This window comes from Cololabis saira, chromosome 3 (genome assembly GCF_033807715.1).
Source record: "Cololabis saira isolate AMF1-May2022 chromosome 3, fColSai1.1, whole genome shotgun sequence".
Taxonomy (NCBI): Eukaryota; Metazoa; Chordata; class Actinopteri; order Beloniformes; family Belonidae; genus Cololabis; species Cololabis saira.
In genome coordinates, this window is record NC_084589.1 from 11381697 (window position 1) to 11394354 (window position 12658).

Below are 12658 nucleotides of genomic sequence, written 5' to 3' on the forward strand. Positions count from 1 at the left end.
CAGTACATGAGGGCAGCGATAGTACAAGACAAGCAAACAGATTTGAACTGCTGACAAGTTGTATTTATAGTAAATGTAATCTGGCTGAAAACATATATATAACTACCTGTGTATGTAGCAGGTATTAGTGAATGAGTGAGTTTAAAATGTTCTGCCAGCTTCTTTGCCCGGAAACGTGATCCCAGGCCTTTGGATGCCTTGTGAGCTGCAGGTCACAGCACAACAACTAGTGCACTGGGATTAAACAGCCTAACTGAGAGCGCTCTCTGGCCTTGTCCCAATACTCCCCCTACCCCTACTTTTCATTCCTACCCCTAAATTTTGCGCGTTCCCGTGAGGGTAGTGGTGTCCCAATTCCTCTTTTCATCTAGGGGTAGTGGAGAAAACAAGGGTAGTGGCTATGAATCTGTCCCTACGGATCGAGGGTTTTCGGATGCTCACTAGTTGAACTAGGGCCAGAAAAATTTCCCAGAATGCTTTTCGTCGTCATTTGCGGAATTAATCAAAAAAAAAAAACATGGCGGACATTTCTTATTTTTTAGTGAATAAAATCAATATTTTGAGTTAGTTTCTGCATAAAAATGCGTTTTGATTACATTTCTAGCGAGAAATATATATTTTACTTTCATAATATTCACTCAGTGAATGTACATAATCACTCGTTTGCCCGTTGTTGCAAAGTCTTTTTCAAACCTCGCCAGAATAAAGGCTGATTTATGGTTCCACGTTACGGCGTAGATTACGCGGTGACGCACGCCGTACGCCGTACCCTACGCCGTACCCTACGCCGTAGGCTCTGCATCAATTTAACGCGGACCCATAAATCAGCTCCCGAGCCGGCAGGCAGAAGTCCCGAAATTTTTGGAGCAAATTTCTTAACAGGCGTAGCTACAACTGTTAGATTTCATCTATTACACCAACATTTATCTTCCTAAATGATTTATTTCAGCCAGCGGTAATTCTCCACAGAGCTGCAGGTTTCTCCCCGGGACGACGGCGCAGGTTGACCTGGCGATCACGTCTGTACTCCGGCTGCTGCTGCTCCCGGACCAGCGGCTCTTATCATCGCCGAAAACATCGGGTCAAATTTCTTAACAGGCGTTATTTGGATAAACTGTGCCCAGGTTGGGGATCTTAACGGTAACTTTTACGCCTGAAAAAATATTAAAACTTAATAAAGTGGCATATTAACAGCGCTACAGCTGAAATTAAAACAGCTTTTGGCTCTCAGCTTCCTGATTTTAGGGGTGGTGCTGAAAGTATCGGTAGGGGGAGTATTGGGACAGGTCCCTGGGAAGATTTCAAGTCCCCTAAAATCTGTCCCTTCTTTTTTAGAGGTAGTGAGGGAGGGCTAGTGGTAGAAAGTAGGGGGTGTATTGGGATTGGCCCTTATACTGGAACCAGCATGAACTGACCTCCAGCCTTCCAGTGCATGCTCCTGTTATCCACACAGGTACGTGTACCCACAAATCCCAGGCCTCAGCCTCCGTGACTCACTCCCTCGCTGAATTTACAGCTACAGAAATCTTCTAAACATCTAAACATCCTCTCTGTGTGACCGCACAGCCACCACAACAAAACACATGGAGAAGAAGAAGAAGGGAGCACAGAGCCTATCCTACGTCTTTTCACATGCAGCTTGAAACATCGGTCACAACTGTGACCGTTCTCCTCTCTCAATTATTTTGTGCGGTGCCAAGCTCAGAAAGAGTGCTGTTATGAAGTCATCTTCATAAGTTAATCATTAAATGACTTCAGACTTGGGATCTACATGTTTAAAATCAGAGTTTTTTCAGGAGAACACAACGTTCCTCAGAAGTACGACACCAGGCTTCCCTCACAGGCTCCAAAGCCCAACGGCTTCCTGGGAGATTTGGGTTGACAATAAAAGTCACAATGTGTCCCTTTCTCTGTATTTTCAAATAATTCTGCTACTTGGCTGAAGCTTTCCACTGCATATTTTATTTTTCTTTGTCTTTACACTTTCTACCACACTACAGTTTACTTCTTCTGATCTAGAAAACTTTACCCAATCATTTAGGGAAAGAAGAAAAGATCATCTTGTGCCAAAGTGTTAAAAGAAAGTGCTTCACTTTAACAACTGCTGGCAAAAAAATCTCAAAATTCTCTGTTGTAAGTCCCTTTGGATGAGAGCATCTGCTAAATATAAAAATGATAACAATAATCACCTTGATTTTAGGGGGTTCATTCAGCAGGTTTATCTTGTAAAGGGGAAAGAAATTACAGATTTGATATTTAGCAATTATATTAAATCCTGCAAGTTCTCCTTGTGGATAAAAGTCAGATCATTTAATACAAATATTGCAATTATTTTTCATCAGATACAATAAAGAAAACAATGTTGAATTATTCCGTCACAATGGAAAACATATTTGTTGATTTCAGTGATTGTAACGAGCTGTCATGTTTTCCACCGTCGTGGTTTTCCAAGGGCGTTCTGAATTGCAGAGTCGGGGCCAGGAAAATCCCTCCCAACTTTGCATGAGGGAGAAGTGTCCAGAAGGCCGTTATCTCATGCTGACGAATGTAGATGTTATTTAAAACTAAGTCCTGAGAGACAATAGAACCTGGTTCTGAGCGGTGCCATCCTACAGAATAGACGGCTACGGGAGATGGCAGGCTGATTGCTCCATCAATGGGAAATGAGGCTGTCATATCAGCAACAAAACCTGATAGCATCACAGACGTCAATGTTTCTCCTCTCATTTTCTCTCTGATGTTCTCTTCTCCTTTCCTGTCCTCACCATTCCTCTCGCCTCCTCATCCTTTCTCATTTCCTCTCCTCTCTCCTGTCCTGTAGACTCTGGCTCTTATTTTTCCCTAGTGACTCAACTGAACATTATCCCACATTTATCCTTAGATATCAACATGCAAACAGTAACACCAACATTGATTCAATATCACGAATAAGTCAAGAATATTAGAGCTGATCTTATACAGAACATATTTACTCTAACAGTATTAAAGTGGCTCACAGTTCCACAGAAAGGTATCACTTGTTTCAAAAGTTTGCAACATCTCACAGTTTATTTTTAATGGTTTTAGCTTCATTGCTCTGGTTCACTCACGATAATAGTTGGTGATTTCTCAGAAAGAAATTGGGAAAATCTCTGACGAACAGACCCAGCTCAAGAGTCGAATGGGGAAGCGTTGACCGATGACACAATACGTTTCTGAGGAGTCGCTGTATTCTAAATATGAGCAAATGGTTTTATGAATATTAAAGAAGCATATTTTAAAGGATGCAGCTTCAAATACAGTTCAGTAACATGTTGGCCACAATAAGTTGAATAATAAGAAACCCTGCTGGGTCAAACTGTTACAGCACTGAACGTTTTGTAGAGTTGTGCTCACAAGTGGTAAAAAAAAAATAAATAAAATTAAAGCCACTTCAAAATTGAAACGACATATATTGCCAGGCCTGACAAACAAAACTAATGCACAAGTTCAAAAATTTGATTTCAAAACACCCAAGAGGGTCAGTGCCCTTAAATTCCTTCTGAAAATGACCACTTTTACAAGAGCAGTAGACCTTTTAGCCATGGTAGAACTGATATTACGATGACGTGATTGAGGTATAAAGATAGAGGCTCTTTTGAGTTGCAGTGAGCGAGCTAGCTACTGTAAATGGTCTCTGGATGTGCATAGTTTCGTCTGACAAAACATAACCCGCTACTTTGTTGGTGCCAACTAAATTCGGAAAATAAATCCTTCAGAAAACAGTTCAAACTTGTTGTAAACTTTGACCTGGGGCTTTAGTGTAGAGCTAAAAAGCTCCCCAAAGATCAGACGGGTCAAAGCTGCAACATCCCTTAATAAAGAGGCAAACGTCGGGAAAAACAGGGGCGTGAAGAGGAATCAAGGGGATTACGGCACCCTTAAAAACCATCTACCCTGAACAGATATTTAAAGACATGGTTGAAAAGGGTGCTTTTGTACAGTATCTCTGTAATACGCATCTCATCGTGACATAGATATGTCTGCTTTGAACGATACAGCAAATGTACTGATGCTAACATTCGCTCACACTTACAGACTTGGACAACATTTTCATGTTAATCACTCTGTATTTAGTATATAACTTGTACGTGTATTTTTTTCTAACTAGCTGAACCAATCTATAACCATGACCAAAGCACATTTTAACACATTATAATGTTAATTTGAGATACATTCTGCAATTTGGTTTAAGACAACATTTTCACTCTCTCCCTTTCTCTCTCTCTCCCTCTCTCTCTCTGCCGTGGGGAAAGTGATGGGGGATGGGAGATGCTCATGACAGAATCTGCTCGTTGCATAGGATGGCGAGTGAGCATGGGTGAGTGAGCTAAAGGAACAAGTGAAAGGCGAGGAGAGAGAGTGTGTGAGTGTATACTACCGTAAACTCTCCACTGGGAAGCTTGAGCCTCGCCCCTCATCATCAGCATCTCATTCTGATGTGCTTTAAAAACATGTATTTCCAAAGTTGGATATGCAGCACGTGATGCTAATCTAATCTAAGTGCACTACTTTTATCAACCAAACTACAAAAGTACATCCATATTTTGAAAGAGGAATGTTTTTTTGCCTCTATGTGTGTCATCTTCTAAACATCTAAGTCGTGTTCTGGTAAAGAGGTTTTCACTGAACAAAGCACTACAATATAACAGCCGATGTGTTCCTGCTTTTTGTCCTGTTTGCAGCCCCGACATAGTGTACTTCTCTGTCGCTGTCACAAGTTCCAACTGCCAGGCTTTGGTAACTCAATTTGACATCGCTTATTGTGCCCACATTTAGTGCCACTTATCTGTTTAGTGCAAAAGAGAAGCATAAATGAATGAACTTGAACAGGAGCAGCGGGGGTTTAGGTTGCCGGTAATGTGCGTGCACAGCACTTGGCTGATACTCCTGAAAAGACAGAGATCCTATAGCCTGCAGGGCACTGATCCTTCGCTGGTTTGCTGACCTCTGTGGCACAATCAGATCAATGACCAGGACGGGGGGCAGAGGTGTGAGAGCCTGCATGTGTGGTGGGGAGAGTGAGCAGCGGGAGTCACAGTCAGGGCACTGCATGATGATCAGCACCTGCCAAAGTTGCTAAAACTTCAGAAACTTCACACACTTTAAGATGATACATGACGGATAGTAGAAAAAGGCCAAATTTGTCTTCTCTCAGAAGAAATTGTTTGATCTGAACTGTGGCTGACACTACTGCAAACGTACACACAGATCAGAAGCAGTTTATTTTAGGCTGCACTCACACTATCAAAGTTTGGTTCAGTTACAACTCAAGTGTGGTTGCCACGTTGGGGCAGTTTATTTAAAAAAAATGTGCAAACACAGCCACAGAAAACTTTTGTGTGCAGCAAAAAACCCTGCTGAGAACCTTTGGAAAGGGGAAACTCGGCCCAAAATCAAAAGATGAGGCAAGCTTGGAGCAACTCTCCCAGATGTATAATAACGCTGTCATAAACATCAGTCAAGTTAAACTGGATGTATCAGAACAATGCTTCATGGTCTTCAAATTTGAATGTCACTTAAAGAAAAATAAGCCTTTAATAACCTTTCCATGGTTATACGTTGTGAGTGTGCATGCCTGAATAGCGTATAACCTCCAGACAGTAACAGTAAAGCAAAAAGAAGCATCAAAGAAAAAAGACAGAAAAGGTGTGAAACAAGGTGACGACTAGGAGGGGAAGGATTACTGTCCACGTGGCCGTGACCCAGCACTCTTCGCCCCCAAGCACACCCACACATCTGAGAGGGGTGGAGAATGGCAGCAAAATAAGAACCGAAGCTCCTGGCGCTCTCTGGGTCACCCCGTCACAGGCATCTGATGCCTGCCTGCAGGACACGGCGTATGGGTGGGTGGGGGTCCCACAACCATCTTTGGTGTGATGCTCAAGCACTCAGTGAAGCGAAAATAAGTGGTAGATCTAACGGATTTGTTAGAGTGGAACAAATACAACTGGGGCTACGCTTCAGACAGAAATGTTAGACTAAATGTAGAAGAAGAATTTCGACCCATTCTTCTTTACAATATTGCTTTGCTTTGGACTTTCACTGTGTCATTTCAAAATCTTGATTATTTTATTTTTCAGTCATTCTTCATGTATATGTACTGGTGGCATCATTGTTGAGGTGCAGGGTATCATTTAAACCAAGCTCAGGAAGTCAGACACATAGCTTCACATTTGCCTCTAAAATACCCTGGTACACAGAGAAGTTCATACATCTTTGGCAAACGTATCTCTGGGCATTAAGGTCAAACCCCACAGCCTTGGTCCCATCTGTCCATCGGACATTGCTCCAGAAGGCTTGTGGTTTGTTCATACGCCGTTTTGCAAACCTCAGCCATTCCTCAACATTCTTTTTAGACTACAGGAATTCACCTGGCAAACCCCCCTAACATGCCATACTTGTTAAGTCTTGTAATTGTGCTGTCGTGGATTTTAAGGTTTAAAGGGAAAGTTTGTTTTTTTACAACCTGGACCTTATTTCTGACATTTTTTATGGTCGTATACTCACCCAGGCAAGTTTGGTGTCATTTGGAGTCCTTCGGAAGATATTAGGGGTTCTTTTGCGAGCCGCTTCTCCATATAACGGTAGTGAATGGGGCACAGTGGGACACAGACGATGCAGCGTCTAAATAACACATGATTGCCGCGAAACTCGTTCATTTATTTTATAAATCACTAGATCTGCTTCCAGGACCTGTTGTCTACATCCAGGGCTGTGTGTGTAACAAGGAAATCAGTTTGTAAACAAGACCTCTGAACTCATGACGTCATCTCTGTGCGCGCATCGCAGACACAGCTCTGTGTACAGCTGGAGTTCACTACTGTTAGTTTACTGTTAGTTATTTGAAACATGTCTGAATATTTGTCAAATTCTGAGGTTGTGGACGACGACTTTGAATATGATGGACGTCCTTACCGTTTTGAGCCAGAGTATACGGCTGAAGAGCTCACTGAACGGAGGACAGAGTGCGCGCACAGAGATGACGTCATGCAGGTCAGAGGTCTTGTTTACAAACTGATTTATTTGTTACACACACAGCCCCGGATGTAGACAACAGGTCCTGGAAGCAGATCTAGTGATTCATAAAAGAAATGAACGAGTTTCACGGCAATCATGTGTTATTTAGACGCTGCATCGTCTGTGTCCCGCGGTGCCCCATGCGCTACCGTTATATGGAAAAGCGGCTCGCAAAAAAAAACCCTAATATCTTCCGAAGGACTCCAAATAACACCAAACTTGCCTGGGTGAGTATACGACCATAAAAAATGCCAGAAATAAGGTCCAGGTTGTAAAAAAACGAACTTTCCCTTTAACTCTTGCGGGTGTTTTCCCTGATGTTGGGGTTACTTTGAAGGGAAGCCCAATCCTGGCAAGATTAGCCGCCATCTTTAATGCTTTCCACTTGTGAATAATCGTTCCTTAAATTACAAATTGTTTGTAAATGGCTTTATAATACTTTTCAGATTGATTTGTAGGAATAATTGGTTCTGTAAGACCACTGCTTATGTCGTTCCCTCATGGCATTGGGTTAAAACATACCCATCCAGAACCTATCCGGTTTTTATATGAATCTGCACTTCTGTTGATGATTAGTTGATCAAAAGCTGTTGATCAGTAGCATAGCTGCAACCTAGCCTCTTAAATCCTATGGAAGCAGTAAAGTGGTACTTAGTACTGCCCTGATGATTTTTTTTCTTTTGCCTTCAATTTTTCTAAATGCTTAATTGCATGGTGAAAAAAGCTACGTGTTATCTGAGGTTACGTTTGTCTAGTACATGATGCTAATAATGATTTTCTTTTTAAAATAAGACATACTAACTTAAACAGGCGAATGTAAATGTATGCCTAGAGCTCTGATGGGGTTTCAAAGGAATTATTTTACAATTGTAGGAAACAAACTTTTTAAAATTCTACATGCAGACACTGGATTAATAATGTGCCGACAAAGAGAGAGTAGCTAATTACATGCTAGTCAGCTGTGCTGGATTTCCATCCACACGCTGCATCACCTCCAGTGAGATAACAGCAAGCTGGCAAGCCCTGCAGTTGAAGGCTTCTCCCTCTCCCTTATTCTCTCCTCCATCCTCCCAGGATTCCCTCTGTTAGATTACACACATCCACGTTCAAACTGCCACTTTCCAGAAATGCCACCCAAACCACGGGAGGACTGGACCGTGACTGGGTCACAGGAGATGCGTGAGTTGTAAAGCCGGATGTCAAAGTGTGGATTTTTTGTTTCTGACACTGCTGGAAAAAAAACTATAAATGATCCATTGACAAGATAATCCGGTGCAGCTGTACCTATTCCAGGGCTGAGCATATTAACTCTGCTCTAGGATTTGTATACTTGTGTGATTCATTGGTAAAGAAAGTGGGGATTTACTGTTTCACTGACTCACGATGAGTCACTGAGTACGTAAAGACAGAGCACACGGTATGTTATGTTGCATAAAAACACTGGAATAACCTTTACTATTAAACCATAAAACAGTTGTGTGTTAAAATCATAATATCTGAGAAGCAAAACAAATTTCATCTGACATAACTCTCAAAGTAAAAATAATAATATTTTTTTTTAAAAGCATGGTAAGAAAAAGGGTGTTGGAAATATTTGTATGCAAGATGTGATTATGTGACACATACGCCTCTCTGACCTCCAAATGTTTTGGATCCATACATCTTTTTAGACTTGAGGCAGTCCCTCATCTCTCAACGGCCTCTTTTGTCCATTGTCAGCCATGGCAAGTTTGCAACATCACTGTCAGACTAAGACTGAATAAAACTGACAATCCTCTTTACCTCAAAGAAAGAGAAATGGAGAAAACACAGAGCTATTGAGGGACGAGGGGGAGAGACAGTTAAAGCGGAAGAAACAGCACAAAAAGCCTGGATGAATCACATGCCACGTACCGCAGCAGCTGAGGTAACCACATCTTGGAGTACATGAGTCATGTTTGTCATGTAGCTGCAAAAGGCTGGGACTGCACAACGTTTTTCTCCATCAGCACTATGGGGGTTGGTGGTAATATTGACAAGAAGTGGAGGTGGGGGTTGGTCAAAAGTCTCCAAAAAATTGTGCAGTGATTGTGGGAGAGCCATCACTTGAATATTATGACTCACAAACTGTCCAAGTACATCAGCTTGACCTCTCTGGCAAATACACTGTAATTCAACGGACATCCACGTTACGATTGTGATAAAACAAACTGAACTGAAGTCTCCCGTGGGTTGTGTGTGTACAAGCATGTGCATCCTTTCATTGAAGAAGTAAAACTACAAGAAATTCAACAGGATGGAAACCTTTAAGGCCACCACCCCGAATTGCCTCTCTCATAATCAGCTTGAGAAGTTCACAGCAAGTTTTACAAATCAACTGTGGATTAAATCAATGTATTTTATAGTATGGTCTACAAAGGGGAGTTGGGGAGTTTTTAACTCCATCGCAGGATATATTTGTGGTTCACACGGCTAAGGCTAAAGCCGTGATGGCGGGAACTCTCCGGTCCACCTTAAGAGAGTGGGCTGGCCGCGGACAGCTCCGTGGTGCTGAAACCGCTCCGAGACATCTGTGCAGCGGCGGGGACGAGGCGGGAACCGGGCTAGTTAACCTGGAAACTACACACACCCCGCACCGACACCGCCAACAACACAAAGACACCTTAAATGATCTTTCCAGTGTCGTATTGTGTAACCGCGGTGACGTTCGTGGGGAAAGGTTAAGCAATTTGGCGTGCTTTCTACGTGAAAATGGCGGCCATGGCTGCTAACCACTAACCAGCCCCCTGTAGTACAAGCAGCCACAACACCCAGGGAAGGGCTGGAATATAATAATAACACAGAGTACCATCAAAGAACACCTTTCAATAAGGCGAGAATCAATAAAAGAGGAGAGCAGAGCTGTAGTTTTGGATGTGAAGAAGCAACATGAGCCACTATTCTCTCAGAGAGACACACATCCTCTCTAATTGTAGTAAAACTCATGAAACAACCGCTTTAATCACCAGCAACAACAAAAAACAGCAGCCCGTGTTGTATCTGCCCCCTCTCTTACTTTAACATGGACTGCTCCTTGGCTTCCTCCTTCTTCTGTCGGTCCATGACTCCGAGGATGATGTTCCTCTCGTCCTCGGTGAGGTGGCTGAGGTCCGGCATGTCGGGGGCCGCGGCGGCGGCAGAGGCGGCGGGCCCCGGGCCCGAGCCGGGGCCGGGGCCGGGGCCCGGGCCCGGGCCGGGGCCGCCCCGGGGCCCGTGGGGAGCAGACATCTTTTACACACAGCGGCTAAAACAACGAGAGAGGCAGCGTCAACCATGACATGTTAGCAGTGGCACACACATTAGACTGTGCTGCAGAAATAAGCCATCATCATCATCATCATCATCATCATCATCATCATCATCATCCCCAGCAGTGCATGGGGGGATCAAACATCATGCTGCCACCGGCTGGAAGCTGAAATCACTATATTCAAGCTGGTGCAACACATAGTCAATTTCTAAGAAGGAAAACACTGGGAGATTGGGACGTAATTGCCCCTTAAAAAACAATCACAGGCTGCAGGTTACAACCTTTAGGTACTCCAAACACAAGCAGCGTCCATCCAGGGGGAGGAAGAGTAGTGTAAAAAATGCAGAGGATTAAAAAGAACAACTCTTGCCTTTTATTTTGCAGTCATGTTAAATCCTGCCTATCCCATCGCTGCCATCCTTTAGAGGGGTTTCACTCGCATGCTGGGAATAAAAGATGCCCGCTCCGTCCTTGTTTTGTTTTCCGCTGCAAGCCCTTAACCCTCCTCCTCCTCCGCCACGCTGCTTCTATAAAAGCTTCCTCCAGCTCGGGGAGTGTAATTCTTGGAGATTTCTTAAATGCACAAAAAATGGATGCAATGGCAGAGAGAGGGAGGTTTGAGAGGAGAAAAAAGGGGGAGAGAGAGAGAGAGAGTGAGAGGATGGGTTAAAAAAAAAAACTAGGAAGAAGAGGCGGAGCGATGGAGACACGTAGGAGAATAAAGCTGGCTGTTCATTGACAGGAGCGGGGGAGGGAGGGATGGAGGGATATGGAGGGAGGGATGGAGGGAGAGAGCGGGGGAGACGTGCAGCTGGAGCTGCCCTGCACGCAGGACGGCATCATGCATATTTCATAACCAGATCATGAGCATTGTGAGGGGGACAAATGTGAAGAGGGAGGATAAATACAGAATCTGACTGTATAGTGAGAATGGAAGTGGCTGCAGGTGCGGCAGCGGTTCCGGTCACTGCTCTTACTCTTTACAGGAACTTTACAGTGAACTACCAGCTGATGTGGGAAACTCTGTTATGGAAAACGATTACACTGTGGTGAAGCCATGCCACTATGCCAAAACAATTATTCTCTAAAGTTTTGATTGCTAAACATATTATTTTTTTAATTGAGACAATTCATTTAATTGTCTCAATTCAATTCAATTCATTTAATTGACACTATTGTGTCCTTATAGATCTAATGTGTCCAGCATCCATAATAATCTAGGGCCTAGATGGAAGGAAGTAATACTGTAAAGTAATACTCTAAAACTGTTCAATTGTTAAGATGTGTTGAGATTTATTATCTGTAAAATTGGTTGAGACTGTTGAGTCAAGATGTGAAACATAAAAAGGGAAATTCAAGCTTTTCCTCCATTTATTTTATTTTTCTGAAGTTAAGCACTTTATTTGAACATGCAATTTTCATTTATTTTATTATTCTATTATTATTTATTTTGTCTTATTTTGAAATGCAGCCCTTCTTTTATTTAGTTAATGACAGAACATTATACATTATTATACCATTATTATATATCTGCAGTCATACATTTATGTTCAGTTCTATGTTACGTGACAATAAATATTATCCAAAAGTTTTTGAATCGTACTGAATTAATTTGATTTGACAGGCAGGTATTGAGTACATGCAGATGTTAATACAACTACTAGGCTACTTAAATATATATCACACTAAATAGTTAGACATTATGATCTTTCGGACCTTTGCTTCAAGAAATTTTCTCTAACTGGACCTCTTTAAGTTTTAGTTGAATACCCCTGATCTAGGCTATCTATAGGTTATCTATAAGATAAAGGTTTACTTATACTTTGTTAAATTTTCTGAGGAATATGCTGGTGACACGATCCCCGAAACAACTGTATGACAGATTATACTATCATTTTGCTCACTATGGTTACAGTACAAGAGTTACATCAGAGAGGTCTCAAAGTGCTACCACATTCAAGGCAAGAAAATCAACACAAAGCAGCAGTAGCATTACTAAAACATAAAACGTGAAGGATAATATTCAAGCACAATTTGATACAAAGTACATTGAGAGGGTCCCTTGAAATGTCCAGCTACACAAAAATATAAATCTGGCCAAAGTGGCCATAGAACAGCTATGATACAGAGAACTTTTTTTACAGAGCCATGGTTGGCTGGAACTCTGTACCAGTTCATATTTCTCATGTAGGTATCAAAGACTGATTTAAGATTCAGTTGAAACAATATCTTTTAAAATTTAATGAATTACGATTTGACATTTGGAAAGGAATAGAATTAAGTTTGAATAGAATTACAGGTAGTGAAAAACCCTATCACAATTAAGGTGAAAAGTGGTCCAGAATTCTAAGA

At 42.2% G+C, this 12658-nt stretch overlaps 1 protein-coding gene across 1 annotated transcript in view; it reads right to left on the minus strand.

Annotated features, from left to right (window-relative positions):
• The window catches only part of rims2a (regulating synaptic membrane exocytosis 2a), a 203935-nt gene extending 192992 nt beyond the window's left edge, over positions 1-10943 (minus strand). Inside the window, 2 exon segments of the mRNA XM_061716044.1 lie at positions 10073-10300; positions 10677-10943. Of these exon segments, the coding sequence (XP_061572028.1) occupies positions 10073-10284 (212 nt within the window). The 5' untranslated portion in view covers positions 10285-10300; positions 10677-10943.
• Between the last annotated feature and the right edge of the window lie 1715 nt (positions 10944-12658).